Consider the following 27,975-nt stretch of genomic DNA (forward strand, 5'->3'; position numbering starts at 1 on the left):
CGATACCGATATGACCTGATATGACAAATAAGGGCCGATCCGATACTTTTCCCGATACCGATACAGTATCGGGACATCTCTACTTACAAGAGAGTCAGTTGCTGGGTCAGCACTCCGCAACACAAAATGTCTATCAGAACCAATGATATGCGTATTACATAATGAACGGTCTGGTTTAATTAGGAGAAAAAGGAGAGCACTGAACCACACCACTTGAGCTGGGGCTGTTTAGGATTGCAGCACTTGTGCCTGTATAGCCAGCTGCCTGTCCATCTGGCCAACCGGTCATTGCCCTACTACGACAGACCATCACAAATCAACTCTCCACAGCATGGAGTAGTCGGGGACAGAAAATCAATGGCCTCTCTTGGGATCTTCCATCAGCCCAAATATCTGGAGCTTGATGGCGGAGGGGAAAGGAGAGGTTGGGGGGGGGGGGTGGGGTGACAGGGCTATGCTGGTTGTGTCAGGACTAATAGAAGGGCTCTGGTTGTTTCTAAATGGTGTGTGTGTGTGTGTGTGCTGTGTTTGAGGGCAGAGGTTTGAGTTATAATGGAGTTGGAAGAGAAGTGACGGAGGGAAGTTGTGGAGAGAAGGAAGCTGGAAGGAGCACAAGCTAGCACTGAGTAATAGAAGATGGGAGAAAAGGTGCAGGGCAGATGGTGTAAAAGTGAGGAAGAGACTGGAGTAGTGAGGGATGAAGTGGAGTAGAGAGCAAAGGGGGAAACAGGGTAGACTGATAAGCATGCAGCTTAGAAAGACATTCGTTTTGAATTCAGTCTAACATATTATTTTAAATGAGCGCAGTGACTCATGAAAGTGATATCAAAATGGAAATGTCAACAAACCATTTAACATTCAACACTAAAATGGACTGAAGATATCGTTCCCTGGCTACAGTTGCAGCGTTGCATGATTGTGTGCAAACATTACTTGGTATGCAAAGTTTGCCAGCCATGCTCCTGAAATTATTCCTTTGCAATTGTGTCATTAACTTCTTTTTTGCACATTCAGAACTAATTTCACATTTGGTTTGGAACCATGGTATCATTTATTACATTCCCTCTTCATTCAACATTTGTTAATATTGTTTGTAAGCATCGTTAAACTGTTCCAAAGTGTCATTATACATTGTAGAATTGCCTTTTCCTCAATGAACATTAGTGGCATCTTTCATCGGGTCTTTGATTATATTCTTGCAATTAATGGCAACGCCCCGTTAACTGCCTAGATTTCACTAACCTTTGAAGAACCACCGCGCCGACATCATCGTCCCTTTTCATGAAAGTCCGCTTTAACACAATCGGCGCCGTAATTCCTTCAAAATATAAGCTTTTACTCTGTAAAAAAAACGCAAATTAAACAATGAAAGCGTAACTCGTGTGACTCGTTATTGGGAGGGAAGCTGTTCTACAATCAATTAACTTGTGTAACTCGTGAATGGGAGGGAAAGTGTTAACCAACCATGAATCTATCAATCATTTCTATTCCTATATTTTATTTAGTATTTACCAATGTAGTGACCTTTGTATTTAACATCTCTCTCTCTCTCTCCCCCTCTCCGTTTCACCAGTGGATGGCCGGGTGATCCTAGACGGTCTCCAGAGGTACGGTCCCATGCCCATCTACCTACCCGTCAGCTACCAGATCATCAACGCCGAGTCCGCGTTCTTCCTGCAGGAGGCCAACCAGGACCTGATGAGGAACTCCAGCCTGCAGGCCCGCACAGAGTCCTTCTTCATTCACCAGGCACGCCAGATGCCCTTTGTGAACGCCAGCTATGGGCCCCTATCCGTCCAGCAGCCTTTGCCTCTAGACCTTTTACAGACCTCGCCGGGACCCTTCAGCGTGCCGTCCTCTGCGCCACCGTCGCCGCCCTCTGCGTCGTCGCCTCCTTCGCCGCCTCTTTTCACGTTGAACTGGAAGGTCCACACCTACATCATCAGCGAGAGGGTCCACCCCAGCTGGCCCAAGGTCCAGGTGTTGTTCTACGTGGCGGGAAGGGATTGGGACGACTACAGCGCCGTCCGCAAGCTGCCCTGCGTCCGGATGTTTGCCTTTCACGAGACGCAGGAAGTGCGCGGCACGTGCCGGCTAAAAGGCGAACTGGGGCTGTGCGTGGCCGAACTGGAGCCCCTGGCCAGCTGGTTCAGCCCCCCCACCGTGAGACCGGGCAGGCAGAGGGTGTCCGAGCAGGCCCAGGGCACTCCCGTGGAGCTGTACTACATGGTGCAGTCTTCGGGAAGCGGCGACTGCAGTTCAGAGGACTCACGAAAGGGTAGCTCCGTGAACGCCGAGCAGCAGGGTCCCATGGGCTATTTCGCGGGGCCGACGCCCATGCAGCGCATTGGGAGCGTAAGGCTTTTCCAGCCACTGTCGGAGCTGAGGCTGGACAACAACTTTGTGGTGATGGTCCCTTCCAAACCCATCCGGCAAAGGGAGACCATCTCAACGTTTCTGTCTCTTTCTACTCTTTCTTCCGTGCAAATCTTCACTCTCAGGTGAGTACTTGGGACAACACGGGGGACAACACAGGGGACAACACAGGGGACAACACAGGGGACAACACAGGGATATTAGGACAACACAGGGATATTAGAATCCTTATCCTTCAGTGTCTGTTCGCCAGCTCTACTAGTAGGGCTAGGACTAGTAGTTGCCGATTATTTGTCATGCAAATATTAATATTAATTAATATTAATTGATTGTGTATTTGGCGTTGAACATCGGAACATATCAATTATAAGTTGCAATCACATTTGTGATGATCTATGCAATTCCATATGTCACCGTTTCTCGTGTGTCAGCTAGTTTGGCTAACTTAACTGCTAGAATGAATAATGTATAGAGGGTATGCGCATGCTTAAAGTGAATGACACATTGAATGGCAAAACGAGTGGCAAAGCAACAGGCAAAGTGAGTTTAAGATTGTTTAAATTTATTTAATGCACTCAGATATGACTTTTCTGTTTGGATGAATGGGCTGTCAAGGCCAGAAAGTAGTTTTTTGACACTCAGCAGGCATTCCTGCATAACTTCTGGGTTTGATGATGATGTCACGCGCATACCCTCTATTGTGGCCAAAACAGGCCACAATAAGTTAGTACTTTAATTAATGTACAAGGTCACTTTGTGAGCATTCTGCACCGCAAAGGTTGCTCGTGAACACTGCCGTACTGCACCTTGGTACTGCATTCATGGACATGAATGGAAATAATGGGGACAGAATGGCATTCCGACTACATGGCTTCCGCGTGCAGTTATAGGGCCAGCGTTATAGTAATGAGCGATTCGGAACGGCGGTGTGTCTGAATAACGGGCATTCCAGAAATTACGATGGAAATATGGCACTTCTGTTCATTTCATCCTGCTGTTTTTATAAACACGAATGGAAACAATTTACTATTATGCAAAATTAATTAGCTGACATACGTAACTGTGATCAGGCGATTATGTAATAATTATGACTGTCTATTAGTATCCACCATCGTGCCTCATTTCTCAAGCATTGGTAATATTTTGGAGTGAGTATTGCTGATATACAAAAGCATTTCAACCTAAATATTGTCTATGGAAGAGGCATACCGTAGTATGCACACTCTGAGAGTGAAAGAATTGACCCATAACTATTATTTGTCCTCTCTGAGTTAACAGACCAGATTTTACGGTGTACCTATATCAATTTGTCAGTTATCTGTGCAGAGCTGTGCTCAGTAGGTAATCATTATCTCAAGGGGGCCTTGGCGATTGTGAGTCATCGTGGGAATGATTCACTGTCATGTATCATTAATTCAATTTACTCTCCTCTGTTTTTTAAATGTGTACCTTTTTGTATTCTCTCTGTATACTCTCTGTAAGTTTCCCCTTTAAAATTTGTATTTGCCCGGTCACCCTATTTCATATCTAGAACATCAAGATGATAAAAAGATCAACCCCCCCCCACCCAAAAAACAAACAAACAAACAAACAAACCAAAATAAAAAAATACAAACAAGAAGAAGAAAAAAAGCAAAATGCAAAATCAGGGTTTTGACTGTTATTAGTTGTTCATTAACAAAAACTGATTAGGATGTGTGGTAGGCAAGACTGGAAGTAACTAAGCACTTAAACCCTACATATTTCTTTGACCGGAATCCCTCCTTTTCTTCCCTCCTTTTCTCAAGAAAATAGCAGATGTTATGATAATCCCAGAATATGGACACTAAGGCCTCAGTCACACTATTGAGACGGCTGGTTCAAGTGCTTGAAGGATCACTCGGTGAAACACAAACAAACAAAACTATACAACTTCAGCAGAGACATATTTTATGTTAGGTGTCTTCAACGCACATATTCGCTGCTACTCCTACACATTGTGTCAAACTCTGACAAATTGGTACATCATCACTGGAGTCACGTCATCAAGATGTATCAGTCAGATCTTTCAGATTCCTTTCCAATTCACCCTTTGTCAAGTCCCGCCCGTGGTTCTGCCCCTCTTCGCACCCATTGGTTGCCGTTTCGTGGTTGGACAAAAATCCTCTCTCTCCATCCACTACCATTGAAATAACAGGTTTTTCAATTGCTTCGTATTGATATTCTGTGCACTCAATTCTTATTTTAAACTTGGTGTCAGTAAAAAGGAACATCACAGGTGCAGCATGGTGACTGGGCATATCATGTTTGTTTTTAGTTTTTTCCAAAAATGATGTTTTAGCAAATTCAACATAAACAAAGCGGAACCAGGGCGGAACAAGGCAGAAGAGCCTGCTGGTTAGTCAGTCAGGGACCCATTAGAAGGCTGACAAAGGGTGAAAATTGCCTTCCAGATGTTACGGGCCGTGTGAAAGCAACCCGGTCTGGTGGAGACTTTTCTACTTTACATTGTTTTGGTTCCTTTGATGTAATCCATATTCTCTCTTGTGAAACTACAGCGTTGCCATATATCAGCGGTTTGCAAAGAGATATCAGTCATTTGTGTGCACTCAGTCATTTCCCAATACAGAAATGTGTGTGCAATGCTTTGCGAGCGTACAGATAGTTTAGCTAAGCTAAGCCATGTGTGGCCATATAGCCTTTGTGTGTCGACTTTAATGCAGTGCAAGATTTTCATTTTCTATCTTTTATCAAGTATTGTTTTGTGTGTTTTTTGGGAGGGAGACTGATGTTTTTTGTTACGTTGTCAAGCTGCTTTTACTTAGTGTCTAAATGCTCATTTGTTTGCCTCTTGCTCAGTGGCGCTGTGGAACAATTCATCACAGTGGCAAATGTGACGATGTGTCCTCTAATGAGCATTTTGTTTGGAAAAGTCTTTCCAACGTCGTCACTTTGTACCTAACTTGATTTGTCCTTGTTAAATGACCTGTATCTACTCTAAAAGTTGTTTTTGACTGGGATTTACAAGTTAGACAGGTGGAGATAGATATCATTATGGACATTTCACAAAACAAACGTTGTTCATTATGCTTCCCATTCAACTGTCAGAAGCCCTCTTCCTCTTCCCAGCTGCATCTATGACAGCAATGTGTCATAGATCTGCTCTCCATGCTTATTCATATTTGACCTGATAGTATGCCCATTATGTATTGTGTGTTGTTAACCCATTCTGGACGGGAACCCCTTTTGGTGTTTTAAGCATTATGTTATACTGTACTTTAGCTATTTTTGAAAAATCAGGAAAATGTGAATCTTTGAATATATATTCTTTCAACGTTTTTAACTCAAATCTTTGCTTCGGGAGGGGGGGTCCCTGGAGCAACATATTTTCAGATGGGAGGTCAGCGGCCAATTACATATATTTTTGGGGGTCCTTGACATGAAAATGTTTGAGAACAACTAACATAGAAACATGAGGTTTTTCAGAAAAGTGTCAGGATTTAGAGGGGTGCACACGCAGATCCGACACACCAAAGGTCCGACATGCGCTGCTCCCGTGCTTGCGGTTATGGTTAGGTTAGGGATTGAGGTTTCGGATCAATATTATGTCGGAACTAAAGCCTGTACCCGGATTTAGAAGGCATTTGTAGAATCGTCCTCATGGTCTAGTTGTTATGTGCGCATGTTCAAAATGGCCTAGCTGGGAGATGTTTTAATTGTGGCAGTCAGTCCCTCCATCAGCACAGCCACAGTGGTTATTATCGATTAATTCAGCCCTGCGTGGGCATTACTTTGAATGAGACAAAGTGACATGTGAAATCACATTGTGTCGTGCAAATGAACATGTACGGAATGTGTATTTTCTGCTTGGCTACCTTTTATCATGCATGAGATCTAAATCGCGGCATATGAAACCGGTAGCATGCGGCCTCAAAGTGTGACTGTGACAGAGTCAGTGTTGTTTTCGTCGACTAAAACTAAAGAGGAAAAATGTTCGTCGACTACCTTTTTTCACTGACGAAAACGAAATGGAAACTAAATGAAAACTAAGCTACGACGACTAAAACTAAGGCTAAATATACTGACAATTTCGTCAACAAATAAAAACTAGACTAAAATGTTAGGAAGGGACTAGTGGACAAGTACGGAGCCCCTGATGGACGAAAACTAAATGGAAACTAAATAAAACTAAGACTAAATATACTGACACTTTCGTCAACAAATAAAAACTAGACTAAAATGTTTGACAGGGACTAGTGGACAAGAGATCCAGTATAAGTAATTTTACACTTGGTTGCATGCTGAAAATAGCAGATCAACAAGTCGACTAAAATCTTATGACATTTAGTCGACACTAAGACATTCCAGGTGACTAAAATGTGACTAAAACGAATTGAAAACTATTCAAGAGACTACGACTAAAACTAAAATCAAAATTTGCTGCCAAAAACAACACTGCAGAGAATCTTGGCAATTTGTCAACCATGAGTGAGCAGGAAATAAGACTCCCGAGAAAATACTTTTCACTCACTCCAGTGATGACAAACTCCCATAAAGGGTTTGTATTTGACAGTCTGTGTGTATTGTATTGTAACTTTTTTTTATGGAATTATTTCCATTTTAGGCTTTTTGTAATTCAGACCTTTTGCCCTTATTAACTTAAAATTCTACCAAAATACCTCTTCAGCAACCAAACAATTAAACCTAAAAGTGCTTAAGAATGTCAAGCTGCATCCACTGATGCAGAGTGCCCTGTCCTCGTCCTTTCTTTCTTTTCTATTGCGTGCGTGCGTGCGTGCGTGCGTGCGTGCGTGCGTGCGTGCGTGCGTGCGTACAGCTTAGCTTATAAGATGCTCCAGGGGTTTGCTATAGTCTCCCGACAGCAAAGGCATCATCATTATCTATTTATGTTCCCTGGAGTAACCCCCCGTCTCCATCTTACAATGTCTCTCTCCCCCCCCTCCTCCCTTTCCTCCACCATAGTCTTAACTTGTGACAAAAAGAATAGGGAAAACCTCTCTGGACAGACTTTCCTGTTACACGTGCTTCTGTACTGTCACCGCTGATCTGTGCTCAATGTGCTTCCATGTGTGTTTGGTTTCTCACCATCCTTTCCAGCACAGATACAGTATGTGCTCTTCTTTGAGCAATGCAAAGCTATATAGTTCATAATCTGTTCCTTCCCTTAACAACTGCAGTGGTGGTGGGCACACTTTTGCAAAAGCCCAGATAGCATATTCACAAATAATTGCTTGTTATAGCCGTAATATGTTTTGAAAATAATCCAAGTTACTTGGAAATTGCTGATGAATTATGGACAACGGATGCTTCAAGACCTGTGATTGTTTTAAAAGGGTAGTAGATTCATTTTTAATCTAAATTGTGGTAATGAGGGAAAAAGCTTTGCATATCTAGAATCTAGAAATGTCAGTACACTATAAGCAAAGTGCAGCATGTTATTGGTTTGTTGCTATGGCAATTGGGTGGCAGCTTTGTAAACGGGTGATAACGGGACACAGAATGTGGAATGGTGGGGAGAATGTTACCATACATCAACAGATGTTGCATGCTGTAATGAAAGCAGCAGGTCCTATTCTCTTCTATTGAGCATATATGACCATTACTGTAGATCAGGGGTTCTCAACCCGTGGGTCGCGACCCCTCGAGGGGTCGCCAAATTATTTTGGGGGTCCCCAAATTATTAAAAAAAGAAAAAAAAAAAAGAATGGCTGTAAAGTGGAAATGAAGAGTTTACATATAGTACACATAGTACATGCATACACCTTCCCTAATGATTATGGTTTCAGTATTTATTTATGGTGTATTGTCTCTATTATTAAGGTTATTGTAGCAGTTAATTTATATTGGGGGTCAGGAGGGGGCGGGGCGGGGGTCCCGAGACGTTGCCAAAGCATTTTCGGGGGTCCCCGGCCAAAAAGGTTGAGAACCCCTGCTGTAGATGACACATTGACGCACGCACACACACACCTGTGCATAAGAAGGGCTGGTACCCCTCAAAAACTGTCCAATTACAGCATGGCTTCATGTGGATCTCGGCCTTCGGGTGCTAGTTTATGATCCATCTGTGATCTGTGTGTATGACTCTGTATTTGGACATGGTTTATGATGTACAGTTTATGATGGTTTTCAGCCTGTTTTTACCACCATTCACTTCCTCTTAACCCATTTTGAGCTGAGCTCGATTCTACAAAATGTCTGCTAAACAGAAACCCATGTTTCTATGTCAGTGGTTCTCAAAACGTTTTCATGTCAAGGACCCCCAAGAATATATTTAATTGGCCGCCGACCCCCATCTGAAAATACGTTGTTCCAGGGACACCCCAGAAGCAATGATTTGAGTAAAAAAAAACGTTGGCTCTGAAAGAATATTTCACGATTTTTCAAAAATAGCAGACCTACAAGCTATAAGCTTATATTTATTATATTTATATGTAGCTTATATTTTTCAACAGCTAAAGTATAACATAATGCTTAAAACACCAAAGGGGTTCCTGCCAAGTTCCTGCCAAGAACAAAATTCATATTATTTCCTAATATGATCTATACTTTCCCCCGCAATTGTTTGTTCGCAAATATTTTTTGATTCTGCGTTAGCCTGCGCAATAACTTTGGTGATATTAGCTCCAGACAGACACAGACAGCCCCTTTGACTTCCATTATAAAACACACACACACACACACACACACACACACACACACACACACACACACACGCACGTGCGCGCGCACACACACACACACCACAGTTTCCTTTTGCAGACTGTACACGTGTTGATTATTGTTGGAAGGTCTTCTCATCTGAGGGCGAGTTACAAAGCACTTCAGCACCATGGACAGCGTCAATAATGATCAGAACGAAGACAGAAACAACCCGACATTACAGCATTACAGCATTCATACGAATAAATCCATCTTAAGCAAAAAATCAATGGATATACAAACTATGTCCAGTTACTGTAATGCACAATATCCTTCTTTCAATTCAAAAAGGCAATGCATAAATACTAAGTAATTAACCTAAAACCCTGTTCCCAAATGTACCTTTTTTGGGGATCCAGTGGTGAGGATCCCTGATGATCACTCGGGTCGGTCGGCACCTTCATGATCCGATTCACAAGCTTTCCATTGTATCTATTCTATGGGAAACGTGACCTTGACATTTAGTGACCATTGGGTCCCGTGGAAGCGTATACACTACCCTGGAAGCATCTGAATGTATAGTCATAGTAACCAAGTCCAGTTGTGTGACATTTTGTGAATGTTTATTTGGAATTCGGGAATGTTTTTGACTAAGTTTGCTGCTGTCTTGCAGAACATAGCCTAGTTCACACTCAGGTGTATGTCATCCTACTAATTATTATATATTATTATTATACCATTCCCTGAAGAAGGCAACCTGTTGCCGAAACGTTGGAAAAATAAAGATTTTGATGGCATCGTGACTACGAGCTGTGCGGCCTCTCTCCTTTTTCAATCCTACTAATTAAAACACTGAGTGTAGGTGGTTTAGCCCCCGAGTATGATTAGTTAATTGCCTGGGTTTCTTTGTTGTGAAATGTTTGGAATGCTGTCAATTAACACTTAACGCAATTGCCGAAGCCCTTCGGCAATTGCGCTTATATAGTGCATTCGATTGCTCGAGCCAAAATGCTACTTACGTTAGCCGGTTAGCTAGCTGTGTTAGCACAGCACTGGATCGCCCATCTTAGATCGTCGTCGCCATAATAATCCATTCTATCCATTTCTTTCAATCGCCTGTATCTCCTATTCCTTGTCCCAGATGGCATTTTGGTCAAAACAGCATTTCTTTGACTATTTTATTATTTTTGCTGTTTTCACCGCCTTGTCAGTGAATGAAGTAAACGGTCTATTCCACCTTCGACTCCGTCTTCATTGGCTGCGGTTTATCTTGATGTTAAGTGGCAGTCCCATACACTGCCATAGAACATTACAACTGGCTTTCTCTGTTGATTGTGCAGTGTGGATGCATCCTTGACTAGAGGATCTTATCTTGGCAGCTTGAATTATAAATGGAAAATGGTTAGTCCATTTGATTTGACCTTTTTTTTTAAAAATCTGGATTAAAAGCAAACACAGTATTATCTAATTAAACTTGCCACTCTTTTTCACCAAGTGCTTAGCTGGGTGGTTTTGTCCCTTTGGCACCTCTGATGTACTGTATGCTCCACTTATATCAAATCTCTTCAGGCATTTTACCAGTTTCCCTTATTTCACCTGCTCACTGGAATGGATTGTTCTCCTTGTTCCCTGAGTTAGCTCAGATTTAAAACTTTGAGTGTCATTTATTTGTTTATTTGAAAAGGATCCCCATTAGCTGATGCCATGGCAGTTTAGTTTAGTTTAGTTTATTTGAACATCTTCACAGAACAGATTCAAGTGCACGGTTTACATCAGCAGAGAAGGAAAAAATAATGAAGACCCGTGAAGGTGATCAAAAGGCATGGGCTGAAGCTTAAAAGCTTATAAGTGCCCATTCTACTCACAGCACAGCATTAGAAATACTCAGCATAATTATCAGTTTAACAATACATTAATCAGAGACAAAAAAGAGAAAAACAAATAACAACCCTACACCCAACCCACACCCGTACAGTCAGCTAGTCTTCCTGGGGTCCACACACAACATATTACAGAACACATTAAAAAAAGAAAGAAAGAAAACTAAAACATGAATTGCATTAATTCCGTTACATCAATATCAGTATAACACAATTAAATAACATACATCAATTATCAATTACGTATAAAACAGATTAAAACCAACACTGGTATAGAATAACTATAAAATGTTTTAGTCTAAAGTTGTTCTTTCAACTGGTCATTCAAGTAAATAACTCTTTACCTTTTTCTTAAATGTATTATTTGTTAGACGGATGTCAAGTTCTAACTTGTTCCAAAAATCTATAGCTCTATAAATTACTGTTTTTTTTCATTGAATTTGTGTTTGAACTAGGTACAGCGATATGCCCATTAACAGCATGTCTTGTATTGTGGATATGTATATCTTGACAATAATCTATTTGTTCAAACAAAAACAGAGGCATCTTTGACTTAATAACACAAAAGAAAAATGTGGCCAAACTTGAGGAAATTCTTTGCTCAATATTGAGCCATGAGAGGCTGCCCTATTTTGTACAACCTGTAATTTAGCTAGATTCATTTTAGACCATACAGTTGAACAATAATCCAAGTGACACAAAACTAACTATTTACAAACTTGACCCATGATGTCAGAATGAACATAAGATTGACACTTTCTTGTGACTGCAATACCTCTGCCCATTTAGCTGACTATTATATTTACATGCTCGGTCCACGATAGTTTACTGTCAAGGACGATGCCCAGCAATTTGGCGTTGTCCACCTGTTGTATGGGCTCACCAGCTATGGATAAGTCAAGTTTAGGTGTAGTAACCAGTTTTTGAACAGTACACCTACAGATTTTGTCCAAACATCACGCAAATTGGTACACAGTCTCTCTAGAGCCATTCAACGAAATGGGTCTTTCAGATTTCTCAGACTCCATCCTGATTGGCTGAGATTGGCTTCCAAAGTTCGCAGGAGTGCTCAGTTTCAAACAAAATGCTGCAAATCATGAACACATCGTGTGATTTCCGTGAAATTGTGCACGCACATTCCCACTAGGCCGAGGAGGAAATGCCACATGAACATTTTCAACTCGGCCTCATGGTGGCGCTATAACTGGCCCAAAAGTGTTTTTACCTCTAACTGCACGGATCTGTGGATAACTTTGTATGCCAACTCCCTAGAGGCCAAGGAAAAACCTTTGCCTGGAATTTTTCACATCTGCTCTTTATAGCGCCACCAGGAGGCCGACATATGTAAAACACATTTTCTAATATTACTCCTTCAGATTTTATCCAAATTTCACGCAAATCGGTACACATGCTCTTCATAGTCATGTGATCAAGACGGGTTTGTTTGATTTCTCATAATCCACCCTCATTGGCTACGATTGGCTTCTAAACTTTTCAGGAGTAGCCCGCTTTGTACCCGCTTTGTACAAATCGCCACAACTACTCAACGCAGCGTCCGATTGTGGTGAAACTGCATGCATATTCCCACTAGGCTTTGGAAGAAATGCCACTTGACAGTTTTCAAATCAGCCTCATGGTGGCGCTACAACAGGCCAAGCCGCGTCACACACACACACGTTTATATTGCTCCTAAACATTTTGCCAAACATCACACACACACTCCTATCCTCCTGGTGGAGACCTGTGCCCAGAAGGGCACTTTTTCTAGTTATACCTGCATTCTTTACAGCAGAGGGCAAGTCATTACGACTCATTAGTGAATATTGAAAACAGGAGAGGTCCTAAACAACTTCCCTGAGGAATCCCACATGTTGGCATACTACAATTGGATAGACTACTGTTATAAAAGACCTTCTGTGTTCTAAGAGAAAGATAACTCCTCATCAGAGTAGTTGCTGATTGGCTAAAACCATAATATAATATATCATGATCAATGACATCAAATGCGGCGCTGAAATCTAACATGACTGCTCCTGCAATTTTTGATTCATCAATCCCCCTCAATCAATCATCAGTCATTTGAATAAGAGCTGTAGAAGTTGAGTGGCGCTTTCTGTACGCATGTTGATATTTGGTAGTCAGACTAACTGCTTTTATGTAATGCCTCTCACACATAGAATCATCTTAAAATATTATTACCATTTCAATAATATATATATATAAAGTACAGTTTCAACATTGTTCGGCAAACACATCACATGCACACACGTTTAAAGGACCACTTCACCACTTTTCAACTTCTCTTCCTATAATTGGTCCTAACTAATGTTCATGATAAAATACCACCATTTTTTCCTACTCAGTCTGTCTCATAGGAAGGCTGTGGGCAGTTCAGAAACCCGTCCACCAGTGACATCATCGATGGTGAATCTAAGCTAATAGAAACGGCAGGCTTTCTTTTCCTGAAAAGTTGCAATGCAAAAGTTGAAGCCATCGTTCTCACGATAATACAAATCTAAATATATTTTAAAACAAATCTTGTTTTAAAAAAAATCTGCCTAATGATGATGTCACTGGTGGACGGGTGTCCGAACTGCCCAAAGCCCTCCTATGAGACACAGACTGAGTAGGAAAAAATGGTGGTGTTTTATCATGAACATTAGTGAGGACCAATTATATGAAGAGATGTTGAAAAGTGGTGAAGTGGTCCTTTAAATGATCAATGGTGCATCTATATAGTTCCTTTTATTGTGCAATACATTCACCCATTCACACACTGACGGTAGAGGCAACCCATGCACGCCAGGAAGAGCCAGGGATCGAATTGGGAACCTTCAGAATCCCCATGTGTGAGATTCTTGTCTCGGAGAGCTTTACTTGCCCACATTTAACAAAGCGAACAAAACGACAGAACATCAAATCAATTGAATCAAACTATATTTCTATAGCACATTTACAACAGCCCAAGGCTGAACCAAAGTGCTGAAAAAGGTCAAAATGACAGAGCAAAGCAATATAAAGCATCGATGCAAGAAACAAATGGGCAAGAAACATGAGGCAATGAAATATAAAACAAGAGCATACATTAGCACAGAACAAAATATCTGAAGAGTTTTGAGTAAGGCTTTAAAATCCCCAATCGACTGGGCAGATCTAATAGGGAGGGCCAACGTGCTCCAGAGCCTGCATGGGGTCCGCGGCCGCAAAAGCACCGTCACCCCTGCTCCTCTTGCTAGTCATAAGCTCGTCCAGCAGAAGCTTGTCCGCAGACGCTATCTCTCTGACATAATTGAGGCCTATATGTCCCACCCAGACTCTGGATGGCTCAATTAGGTCAGAGAGATAGCAGGGTGAGAGGCCGTGGGCGTGTTTTAAAAACAAATAACATGCGGTAAACATGCAGTAATCCTGAGTCTCTATACTGCCTCCCCCTGGTCAGACGCAGCGTTCCCCAGCGGGAATTGTGAGACGACAGCGCTATACCGACTGCACCACCGTGTCCCGGCCTTCTCACTCACTCACTGGGCTCTCCCCAGGTTGGCAGAGTTAGAGTAGCGCCCAGGATTACAGTTTAGGCAATTGGCACCGGGTGAAAAATGCGCTACAAAATCGTGGGACAAAACTTTTGAGGATTTAACTAAATGTGAAATTGATAAAAAAAATGTGGCAACTGCATGGCATTTTCCTCGCTTTAGAACTACAGTATTTGTGTCGGACGGTATAGTGAAGTACAGATTGTTTCCAGACATAATCATATTGTCCATTTAGCACTCTCCTACACAGAGGGTTTGGACTAACTAGCAGTCAGTCAGCATCACTTCACAGAGCTTTGTGATGTTAAACGTCCCTCAAACCTCTAAAAGAGAGCGATGGCGAAATGGCCTATAACCAAAGTGGAGAGCATTGTACTGCGAGTGCGTGCGCTCATCCGCATGCACACACTCTCATGCATGGCTTTGTGGCATGCCAACTAACTGTAGATCCATAGCGTGTTTGTCATGCTAACACTGGAATGAGCATTACCACTGCTCCTTGTCTCATTAGCCACGGAGAGAATGGTATAACAGGCTATCCAGTTACTCATTCCACATGCAAATGAAAACACCATTTCCTCCTGAACAAATTAACAGCCGTTTGAAAAGATAAATAGCCCCAGCTGTATTGTAATTTTGACTAAACAATTCTGCATGTAGATCATACGGTAGATCCCCTAGGGGCAGTATAGCTGATGAATTCAAATGAACTATTAATATCAGTGTGCCAAGGTGTGTGTGTGTGTGTAACGGTAATATGGTCTCCATTTGCACTTCTATAAGCTTTTAATTGGTTCCCAGCTTTATACGTTGAACGTGTCAAGTTCACTGTCAGGCCATAAAAAGACTGTGGATTTCATTCAAGGGCTTCATGGCTAGAAGATTTACAGTACATTGCTCGCTGTGAGAGAATGAACTGTTGCCACTGTTTTTGCCATATCTTTTCATTTGATACTAGCAATCTAAAGGACTAGGTGTCGTACTATAGGTGAAATTCCTAACAGTTGACCCTTTTGGGCCAAAAATAAGACAGAGGGTGTAATGCACCGCTAATGGCACTGCCAAGGCTGCTGCCAGTGCCCTCTCGAATCTTGGTTCTCCAGTGCAATTTGCATGTGTTTAAACTTGGTGATGTGTATAAATGTGGCACAAAAGTCACCCCTCTCTTAGCCTCGGAAACCCAGACGTTTTTATTTCCAGGGAGAATCGCTCACTCTCTGCTGATCGTCTGCACCTTTGTTAAATTGACACACACACGCACACATGTACACACACACACTCCTCTCTCTCTGTCGCTCTAAGTAATTAGTCTCATGTCGCGCAGCTGCGCATAGTTTCTCCCGGCGGATCCTGCCGAGATGTATGCATTGGTATGTGCATTCGTGGTGATTCTTGTGATTTCAGGACTAAACAAGAATGTGTACAATATATTTATTTGAATGGAATAGAACCAGTAAGACGCCCTGATGGCGAGAAGCGCCCTAAAAGGCGAGCTGGTCGCGTGCACCCATCCGCCTGGGTGACAAATAACATGTTAGTTAAGTGGTTTGACCGACAATTTGAGGATCCAATGGATTTATAAGGGGTTTAGTCAGAAGGGCTTTTTAATAGGCCTACTTTTCATTGGTTCAATATTTGTAAAAACCCACACACAGACGTATATAGAGTGCTCAATAGCACTGATTTTAGAAAATAAAAAGAAAACAATAAAAATAAAATGGAGATAGCTGGTTTCTGCTCGATAGACAGCGATATAACACGTTTTTCACTTACACCGCCTTTAAATTGCAGGTGGTTGATTGCATTTACAGTTGCTTGGATGCATTTCTTGAAACTCTAACCTCATTTAATTCTCTTAACAGCTAGTGCCTCAAAACGCCGGGCCCACACCATTAAGGTAATTGGCAAATAACACAATTTTGCTCATTGTGTTCATACAGAATGCAAAAACACTAAACACGGTTGTCATAGTGTAGATGCAATTATCATTCCTCTTTGACATTCCAGTCAAAACCGATTTCTTTCCCCTCATTTGGCTATGTACATTTCCCTTCTGCATTGACACAGTACAGTACGTTGTTCATTGGGTAAATCATTGCATGCAAAATATGATGTACAATGAGCATTGTGTTTGTACCAAAGATAAGGCCATCGTGATTGGGTTATTGGAGTGAGTAATTCCCTTTCACACAGTTGAAGCATAACGGAAAACACATGCTGTCAATTCCATCGCACAAGTGTAATTTGTGAACACAATACTGACAAATAAATGTCAGGTGTCACTTAATTGGGACAGTGCAAGATTTTCCAGTGCATGATGGTGGTGCACTGAGAGAAAGAATGGCCAATGACAATGTCAAGTAGCACTTGGGTTGAACTGTTTGTTCCCACATGGGTGATTGGTTGAGCAGCAGTGAAAATAGAAATAAACAACCATACTATATTATTGTGTCTAGGATTTCAATTTTTATATTTATTTTATTTTGACAAGCAACACTTAAACAATCTCTCCCATTTTTATGCAAATGTATTTGCATTTTGAGTGTCAGTTGTTTGACTGAGGGACTAAATACATGGTACATGTTATGGGAAATGCTTTTACTGTCCTGGGGATTGATTGCACTTAGACTTTTGAGAATGAGGTTATAGGATTTCAGGAAATGCATCCTTGCGATTGAGGGGGAAAAATATATAAATCAGCTCCAAGCCCCTCCGTGACAGTCAAAAGAGGCATGAGACCTGTAACAACAATCAATATGATTTTCATATCAATCTGTACCAACATACTGTATGTGTTTTAGGGGCTCATAATTCCGGCTCTAGGCCTGCGGTATCAGAGTCTGGATGTGATGGATAACAGGCAGGTATAGGGACAGTGATGTGTGGTCATAGAGTACAGTTGGGTGCCACCGATATTGTCCCTTATCATTTGACCCATTTAGGCCTGACCTCAAAATTTAAAAAAAATCCTTCTAAATCCTCCAGTTTTCTGAAATAAATATGTTCACGATTTAAAAAAAATAGCAGACCTACAAGCTCGTAGCGCGCCACTCGGTGGCGCGCTATGAGCTTGTAGATCTGCTATTTTTCAATCGCTAAATTATAACCATGTTTAAAACACCAAAAGGGGTTCCCGCCCAAAATGGGTTAACTGTCCTTTTGCGCAGATCACGCAAACCTCAGCAAAAAGAAAAGGACAATATTGATGGCCTCCAACTGTACAGTACACAGTACTCCTGTCCCCTCGACACTGCCCACAGCTAGGTCATCCAACACAAAGAGGATGACAACGGGTGCAACATAGGAACTCGAGTCAGTGGACAATATTCACATACTGTAAACTAACACCACCATTGGTTCCTTGTTTACAAGGTAAAATCTCACACACACACTTACATAGGACAAGAAATGGATAATAGAAAATACAACTGCCCACAGACTGTATGACTTTCTAATTCTTTCTATTGGCTTGCTTTGAATTAAGATTCAACAAATCAATTTTGCAATGTTTGTTTGCGAAATGGGACACCATAATTGGTTGAAACTAAGGTGGTGAAGTGCTTCTTTAACATCTCAGTTTGAACACAGTCCTGTGTCTGATTATAGTCTGCAGGTTGAAATATCAGCAGGAGAAAAGGTTGGAATAAAGATTTGCATTAGCATTATCTTGGCTGCACTCCACTATGATTCAGTTCCTGGTAAAGGTCAACCCAAGATACAGGCATGTTTCTGATTCCCATTTCCATACCATATCTGTATGGTTTATCTCCCATTTTATGTTGTCTAACCTTTCTCTTTCCCCCCCCTTTCTACCTCTATCTGCCTTTACCTCTTTCTTGGACTCTTCTCTTGTCCATTCGTTGGCCCTTCCCCCGAGAGGTCACCAATATATATATTCTTTCCATCTTTAGCCGTCACCATGCTATAAAAGGATAAATTCACGTACATTACAGTCTGCGGACAATAGCGGGGGCACTGTGATCGCCTCGACAAAAAACGGAACGCACAGTCACACAATTTGTCAACGGTTGCTTCCTCCTTCACATTCATTTGTGTTCTGTGCAGGCCTGAGAATACAGGCAGACAATTAGGGAAACTGGAATTCTGCTGGATAAAGTGTTATTTACAACACAATAATAATCATCATTATCATCATAACTTGATAATTACTGTGATAGTTTAATTACATGACTCTGTAAGCTTGGCGATGACGATGACGATGATGCATGTTGTCACAGCCTGTATCCATGCTATGATTAGGCTAAATGTTGTTTTGTGAATGCTATACTTAGTTGAGCGGGGTTGTACACAGGGCTGTGTACTTTATCCACCAGTATTTACCTCTACACTGAGTCTCCTCGACAAAATTAGAGGAAGGGCGAGCTGGAGTATACCACTGGAGTATACCACTCCACAAAAAAGTGGTACTGTATATACCACTTTTAAAACTGGTATATGGAAATGTAGCTGATCTACAAGCTTAACACATGAGCTTTTAAATTAGCCATGTTGCCAAATATTGGCCCCAGAATAGGGATGTTAGAGTTTAAATTGTATGTGTGCATTGTGCCATTATGTCTGCCGTGGCAGCAGTTACAGTTACAGCAGAGCATTTATTGGGATGTAGAATTTAATATTTTCCGAAAATGTAGTGTGCAGATTTTTATAATCGTGCCTGCCGTTGAAACTATTGTTTGTTTCTACTTTGTGTATTGTCTTGTAATGCTCACAGTTGAAACTACAGATCACAGTGTGCAATTTTCACAAAATGTGTGTTTTAAAAAATATATTTAACCAATTAAAAGTATTAGCACGGAGCCCGCCAGAACCGTAGTAACCGTAGGATTAAATTAATCGTGCAGCCCGCCAGAACCGTAGCCTACGTTTTCCAGGGTTTATATTATTTAATCCATGTTTTGATCCGATCGAATCGTTAGCTGCCGCTCGTTAGCATAACAGTCAAAGTGGGACAGTGACCGCGGCCATTTTGAAGATGTGCACACATCTACTTGCACTCTGTGCTGCTTTCAATGGTCTGTATCTCCAAATCCGCGCAATGAATGTCGTTTCTGGTAAACAATGTTTTTCAACGGCCGACAGCAGGCACTGTGATACTCGCGGTCAGGTTTATTCACCACCAACCGAGAAACAACAACCGGTCAAGACACCACACACAGCATTTTCTCATTGTATCATCCGGTTACAGATATTTGGCTCTTCAAAATAAGGGTTGGTCCAGGCACCTTGGCTGGTAATCCAGTCTGGCAGTGTGCCGCGGGTTCGACTCGACTGACTTCCTGTCAGCCTACTGTCTGTCCCTCCATAAAAAATATAAAATAAAGGCGAAAACCAAAAAAATAGCTAACCCTTTTTTTAAAAAGGGTTGTGCGCGCTAAAACATTGGCAATGCGCAATAAATAGACTAATTAATCCTGGTGGTCAAACGGTTAGTTATAGCTTGTGACTAATAGTTATAACTATATTGGGTCCACTGGAACACCCGGCAGTGACAATATTGTATACTGTATCTCCAGTGGGCTGCCAATTCTTAAATTACCAATAAAATGCACTGCCTCAATCCAACCTTGACGATACTCGTTTGTTCGGCTGGGTGCTTGTGATAGCTTGTCTATTGAAGATCTATTATATTATTTTATCTCATAGATTTACCTGCCTGGCTGCGACTGCCAGTCTTTGTGAAAATTCCCTGGGCAAACTTCAGGGTAAAATAACAACGAGGGGATTTGAAACATTAATGTTGGAGTCAATTATAAATTGCATACCCGTGATCCGTGAGCCTGCAGTGAACACCAGACAGTATGTGACATTACGCTGTCAACATCCTGCAACTGTACTACAAATTTGCATTTCAAACAAAATAATGAGCAGGACAGTTACTTATTTACTCTTAGGTTTAGCATCAGCTGACTGCATCAACTGCGTCAATTTGTTTTTGCATTTTTGTTCCACCGCAACTTTTTACGGGGGAAGCGACGCAACACACAGCGTTCTGATCAGTCGCCGCCGCCGCCGGTCATCACCGTTAGTTCTTGGAAGTCTGCTTGGTATGCCGGCGCCTTTTAAGCCACTCGTTTGGTTGGTTGGAATGTCTATCGTTTGATCCAACATTTTAAACACAAGAACATAACAAATTATGTGTGTGCTCATTTGATTGATTGACTCGTCTTGCCCCTGATTAACTGCTATCCCTATACTGAACAAACTCATCTCTCATCCCACACCTCTCTACTGACATACAATAGGTCCGTTTTTAATAGCGACCTAGTCATGATCGACTGCCCCCCTAAGCCAATGGTATAGTCTGAAATGCCACCTATAAGCCAATGAGAGTCTGCACCACTCATGTAGCCAATCACGTAGTAGCTTACCTAGTCATGTTTGGCTGCCTCCTAAGCCTACTGTAGCTACTGTAGCTGCTAATGTTAGGAGCTAACCGCATGGACAGCAGCAAAGCTACAACACAACACAGTGATTAAACCACGAACAGAACGAACGCAAACAACGGCCACAAGGTTGTGACACAGAAACATACACAAAAAAGTAATAATAATATATATAATAATAATAATATTATGGGGGGGAGAATGGATAGACATTGCTTGTTTCACCTGACACATATGACTGTCACCATTGCTTGTTTTTTATTCATCTGTAAGAGATCTTATTAATATATGTACAGTGTTAAACATATAAATCTTACAATTTCAGGTACAGTACCAGAGTTGGCTCATTACAAGTAGCTAATCTTTGTCTGCAGTCCCTTCAGCAGGTGACAATTAAAACATACTGTACATTAATGGCACAGTAGCAAACAGTGTGAAACAAAAACACAGTGGACAAACTAGAAAAAGTGCCCTTCTGGGCACAGGTCTCCACCAGGAGGATAGGAGTGTGTGTGATGTTTGGCAAAATGTTTAGGAGTAATATAAACATATTTTTGTGTTTGTTTTGTTTTCTGCAACATTTTCTTCATTTTGTTGAGGAAATGCAGAGCCAAACACTGAGGTTAGAATTCTGGATGAGCAGGACATGTGCAGCATTTTGTACAAAACGGGCTACTCCTGAAAACTTTGGAAGGCAATCAGTGTAGAATCTGAGAAATCCAACACACTCGTCTTGATCACATGACTATAGAGATCATGTGTACCGATTTGCGTGAGATTTGGATGAAATCTGTGCGACTAATATAAACAATGTGTTTTGCAGAAATCGGCCTCATGTTGGCACTATAACCGGCAGATGTGGAGGGATGCAGGGACAATGTTTTTCCATGGCCTCTAGGGAGTGATGTGGAGGGATGCAGGGAAAAGGTTTCTCCATGGCCTCTAGGGAGTGATGTGGAGGGATGCAGGGAAAAGGTTTCTCCATGGCCTCTAGGGAGTGGATGTGGAGGGATGCAGGGAACATGTTTTTCCATGGCCTCTAGGGAGTGGATGTGGAGGGATGCAGGGAAAAGGTTTCTCCATGGCCTCTAGGGAGTGATGTGGAGGGATGCAGGGAAAAGGTTTCTCCATGGCCTCTAGGGAGTGGATGTGGAGGGATGCAGGGAACATGTTTCTCCATGGCCTCTAGGGAGTGGATGTGGAGGGATGCAGGGAACATGTTTCTCCATGGCCTCTAGGGAGTGGATGTGGAGGGATGCAGGGAACATGTTTCTCCATGGCCTCTAGGGAGTGGATGTGGAGGGATGCAGGGAACATGTTTCTCCATGGCCTCTAGGGAGTGGATGTGGAGGGATGCAGGGAACATGTTTCTCCATGGCCTCTAGGGAGTGGATGTGGAGGGATGCAGGGAACATGTTTCTCCATGGCCTCTAGGGAGTGGATGTGGAGGGATGCAGGGAACATGTTTCTCCATGGCCTCTAGGGAGTGGATGTGGAGGGATGCAGGGAACATGTTTCTCCATGGCCTCTAGGGAGTGGATGTGGAGGGATGCAGGGAACATGTTTCTCCATGGCCTCTAGGGAGTGGATGTGGAGGGATGCAGGGAACATGTTTCTCCATGGCCTCTAGGGAGTGGATGTGGAGGGATGCAGGGAACATGTTTCTCCATGGCCTCTAGGGAGTGATGTGGAGGGATGCAGGGAAAAGGTTTCTCCATGGCCTCTAGGGAGTGGCCTCTAGGGAGTGCGAATACAAAGATGTACACAGATCTACGCAGTTGTTGGTAAAATCAGCCCTGTTATAGCGCCACCATGAGGATGATTTTGAAAAAATTAAGTGGCATGGCATCCTCGGCATAGTGGAAATGTGCGTGTATAATTTCACGGAACTTTTGTTCGAAACGGACCAATCATGTGAGCTTTGGAAGCCAATCATAGCCAATCAAGATGGGAAATGGTGCAGATTCGTGTTGATCACATGACTATGTGTTTTGCCTAAATTGGCCTCATGGTGGCGCTATAACAGGCCGTTGAGGAATATTTGGGGCAGAGGTTCGTCGTTGGCATCCACGTGTGTGTGCAAAGTTTGGCATGGATCGGGCCAACGGTGCCGGAGATTAGCTGGTAATGGACGGATGGAAGGACGGACGGACACACGCACACACACACGCGGACGGAGTGCAAAACATACTCTCTCCCCATGTCTTCGGCCTCACACACACACACGCACGCACGCACGCGCGCGCACACACACGGACGGAGTGCAAAACATACTCTCTCCCCAAGCCTTCGGCCTGGTGGAGACAATAACACAAAGTTGAACACGGTACACACAAACCCACAGCAATCTCTCTCTGTCTCACTTCACTTGTCTCCCTCTCCCTCCCTTTGCTCCAATGGGCCTGCTCAATCGTGTTTACTTTGAAGGCATACAGACTTTCCTCATCCGCTCATTAATAACTAAAATCAGTGATCTGCGTGCGAGAGAGAATTGTTCACTGTGTGTTCCCCCCTATGTAAATTTCATGCTGGGCTCTGCCTCCACAAAGCAATCACTGGTTGCCTGCAGCGAATAATCTGAATGCTTACATTTTTTACCCATTCAAGACTATGTTGCACTTCTCCTCCTTTGATTGTGTTGTGTGTAGGTTCTAGTAGGCTACTAGGCTTGCTCTGGGCTGACTATTGTAAAGGGTAATGGAAGGTATAGTCTTTATTAGTTTGTCTCTTCCTTGTCGCCTCTGCTCCCCTGTAGCACTTTCTTTTTATCTGTTATTCATTGGAAAGGTGTAACCACCCCCCCCTCCCCTTCGTTTTCTGTGAACAATACCTTCACATATAGTTGTAACAATCATAGCTTATATGACTTGTGAGCTCATAGTGGGGTAAGTATTTTTATGTGCAGACTTAAAGTGGCATTTATTGGATTACAATTACATTCTCAATAATGTTTAAAAATGTTATTAAATACCAATACCTAAATATGTGCAAACGGATCAATCTTCCCAGGGGGTGTACTTACTTTTTAATGCCAGCACTATACCGAACAATTTAGGATGAAAACCATGGGCTACTTCACAGTTGAAATCTGTGTGGAAGGACGTACAGTATCACTTCCCAAGACAACTGAGAACCGTGTTTGCAAGGCAGCATATAAATCTATGTTGAGCATTAACTATACTGACAGATCTGTAAGACATGGCCCCTTAAGATGTTTACCAACATCCGTTGCAAATCTACAGTATGGCTGTGACGAAATGAAAGCAACGTATCCCAGCATATCCCAAGACCTGACTTGAGTCTACTGTAACATCATGACCACGGCCACGACCAATTAGTAGCAAGCAGCATTACACATCACCCGTTTGGCCCCGTTTGGCCTAGCTCAGGGGTAGGCAACCTTTTATTATCAGAAGAGCCATTTTTGGCCCAAAAACGTATTACAATTCTATCTGAGCCGCAAAATATGTTTGCTTTAATAAAGCAAACTTTAAGTATTTGATCTTTCTGGTCTTTCAATATTACATTTTATTGTTTGCCAATTTCTCAAAGCATATCAAGTATACTGTACCAGTAAGCCAGCAGCATTGGTGGTGAAAACAAACAAAGATGTCTTATCATGTCTTATCTGGTGTATAGGCAACATTGTTTTGCAATATCAAAATTAAAGAATAACTTTATGCCTACTACAAATTAAATAATAAATTATGATTAAATGAAAAATATATATATGCTACTTTGCCGTAGCAACTGGGAGCCACGGGAGAGGGCCTATAAGAGCCACATGTGGCTCTAGAGCCACATGTGGCTAGCTCGAACCACCCTGGAGTGGTGCCAAAAGGCACCCTTTTCTGACCCCTTTGGCCCCACTGAGCCCAGGTCCTTGTATGGAAACGACAACACAAGGCGGTCCCCCAATGCTCCCTTGCTGAAGTTAAAAAGGAAAAAAAAGTGGTGAAGCCGAAATGCAAGAAAAGGATCGCAAAAAGAAGTGATATGATAGTTTATCAACCTCGAGAGAAGGACATTGCAACACCGCTCTCGGATATGGACTAGAGTTGTATTGATCAACAAGGGGAATTATTGGTGCTTCGTATTTAACCATCAGTCCACTGTCCTTGGCAATGGATGTTGTTATCCAGACTGTATTCTTCATCAGATGGTAAGAATAGATGGCATTTTGTATGGCGTTCATCGTGTGATGAACCGATTACAAGTTGGATGCTAATAGAGGTTTATAATTTAACTGCTCAACCACAGGCGGAGTGTGGTGTCTACTGTACGTCAAATCAAGACATGATGTTGCAAACACTTCGCCACTGGCTCTTTTTGACACGCTGCTCACCTGCCACAAGTCTCATAGTATACGTGTCTATATGGCCAGTGACGCATCCTTACTTTTAAAACGAGCAATAGACACACGCGTCCAGAGGCATAGCTATAGGGGGGGTGAAGGGCCCAATGTTTAAGGGGGAAAGTGGACTTAACAAAAAAACAATTTGATTATTTCCAGAATAGATCTGAGCTTGTGTTGCTTATATTATCAAGTTATGTGCAGCTGTGTCTGTCGCTGTAAACCCTTGCAGGGGCCCCCTGGCCTGGGAATCATGACAGCTGCTGCACTCTTCGTCTGTCTGTCTGTCTGTCTGTCTGTCTGTCTGTGTCTGGTAAATGTTTTTGTTTCAAATAAACTTAATTAAACTTTTAGTATAGTGCATGAGGACCTCATTAAACTACAGCATGGATTAGGCTAAGAAGAGACAACAAATTAGTTTTGTGTGTGTGTGTGTGTACGTCGTGCACACACACACACACACACACACACACACACACACACACAAAAACACGCGCGCGTGCCTGACTGATCGACTGCCTAATCGCATCTTTGTTGCTTACAGCACACTGTCTGTGTCTTTATCTTTAATGAGTTTAGAGTTTAAAAGACAACTTTGTGTTTGGAGAGAAGTTATTATCTTGTGTTCAATTGCAAACTGCTTAACAAAGGAGTTGTATAAAAGCACAATTCATGTGTAATTATGAGTGTTCTTATGTCTTGCAGGGATTAGGCTGCATACTGTAGGCTACAGACAATCATACAGAAGGCTGATTTTGCTTTCTTGGGTGTTTTCATCTGCATGATCGTGCTGACTCACAGCTTGCATGGCCATGGCCATGTCCATCGGCGGTGGTGCTGAACCATTTGCTAATCCAGGGGTTCTCAACCCGTGGGTCGCAACCCCTCGGGGGGTCGCCAAATTATTTTAGGGGGTCCCCAAATTATTAAAAAAAAAAAGAAAAAAAAAAAGATATTTTTTTAAATTTTATTTTCACAATTTTTCAAAAATAGCAGACCTACAAGCTCGTAGCGCGCCATGAGCTTGTAGATCTGCTATTTTTCAATAGCTAAATTATAACAATGCTTAAAACACCAAAAGGGGTTCCCGCCCAAAATGGTTTAAGGTTATTGTAGCAGTCAATTTATATTGGGGGTCGGGAGGGGGCGGGGCGGGGGTCCCGAGACATTGCCAAAGCATTTCCGGGGGTCCCCGGCCAAAAACGTTGAGAACCCCTGTGCTAATCGATGCATATACTGTAGAGTGCATGTGATGTGTGCTGTCCTTGGTTTGTCCAATTTATCATGACTGGCAACCTTTATTTCTTTTTTGTCCTTCAGAACAAGCTTCTCTTGCAGCCTGCTTGTCTCAATAAATGTCAGTTTACAGCTTATGATGGGATATGAGCTATTATACAGTCGTGATTTTTTTTAATTTTTTTTATCAGAAGGGCCCCTTGAGAATTGCTTCACGCCAAGGCCGACTGGGGGTCTTATAGCTTCATCCTAGATGTGACTCACTTGACCTGAAAGAAGTACTGTCAGTCAATATACATTAGAAAATATCCCAGTAAGCTGAATTATTATCAAACAGGCATTTGCCTGGCACTTCACTACAACACCTGGAGCCAGTTGCATCGCTTCACACTAAGTTAAAACTTAGCCTAGTTATAGCTTAAAGCTGCTATAAGCAATAATATGTCAACATTTGAATGACTTGTTTTTGTTTGTTTTTTTGTATTCAGACAGCCAGTAATTCGTAGAACGTCTCTGTGACACATCTAGGGGCCGCAATCTGCATTCAAATATGTTCCTAGAAGCTTTGTCATTGGTCGAAAAAAACCCGGTCGCAATTAATCAAGAAGCAGACCGGCAAATCGACCAATGACAAAGCTTCTATAGGAACGTCTTTGAATGCAGAATGCGGCCCCTAGATGTGTCACAGAGACTACATTGTTGTTGGGAGCGTTCTACTCATTGAACGTCGTCTGAATACAAAAAAAAAAAAAGGTCATTACATTTTTGACATAGTATTGCTTATAGCAGCTTTAAATTGCTTGACTTAAAAGCCATTAAAGCTATACCTAGGCTAAGTTTGAACTTAGTGTGAGGTGGTGCAACTGGCTCCAATAACACATAGTGTTTCTGGCGGTCTACAACCAAATGCATCTTAGCAGGTTACGATATTAGTTAATATTAGTTCTTCTTATATCTGCAAGCAAAATCTTGTTAATGGAGCATTCAGTGATTTGGGTGATTTGGAAAAAAAAACGGTCCAGCCGGTAACAAGATGTGCACATGCACACGCTCTACAGTGGGGGAAGTACAACAGACCAACAGCACGTGCACCAATGCCCGCCCCACTCGATCATGATTGGAGGAAGGCCCCTCTCATCCTGATTGGATGAAGGCTTTGCCGCCCAAACCGAAACTAGGGTTTTTTGACCCCAGGGGCTCACTGGGGACAGGGAGGAACTCCTTATATGGTCAGCACACTTTATAGTAGGGAGGATTATCCAAAAAATAAGAAATAATAAGTGATATTTGAATTAAGTGAAATCACTGAATATATCTTTAACACAATATGCCTTGTTTACTGATTGCCTTCCTCCTCCTTTCTGTTTAGGAAAAGGACGGCAGCTGTCTATGCTGTTATATTACAATTTGTCCAACTTTTGGTTACTGGTTTGAATGTAACAAAACACTGGAAGGCATCGTGTACTGCATGGCTGCAATGTGCGGTGAAAGCACAAAATATAGGGATCAGTAAGTTAAAAAAAAAGAAAAGGCTTTGGTAAACACCAACTACT

At 42.2% G+C, this 27,975-nt stretch overlaps 1 protein-coding gene across 4 annotated transcripts in view; it reads left to right on the forward strand.

The window, feature by feature from the left end:
* Nucleotides 1–27,975, forward strand: part of LOC306939789 (transmembrane protein 132C) — a 220,629-nt gene that overhangs the window by 51,280 nt on the left and 141,374 nt on the right. For all 4 annotated transcript variants that reach the window (XM_079524487.1, XM_079524488.1, XM_079524489.1 and 1 more), the window contains one exon: nt 1,574–2,501. In XM_079524487.1, coding sequence (XP_079380613.1) covers nt 1,574–2,501 — 928 coding nt within the window. The remainder of the gene's footprint in view (nt 1–1,573; nt 2,502–27,975) is intronic.

The sequence above is a fragment of the Electrona antarctica genome, assembly GCF_951216825.1.
Source record: "Electrona antarctica genome assembly, chromosome: 16".
Lineage (NCBI taxonomy): Eukaryota > Metazoa > Chordata > Actinopteri > Myctophiformes > Myctophidae > Electrona > Electrona antarctica.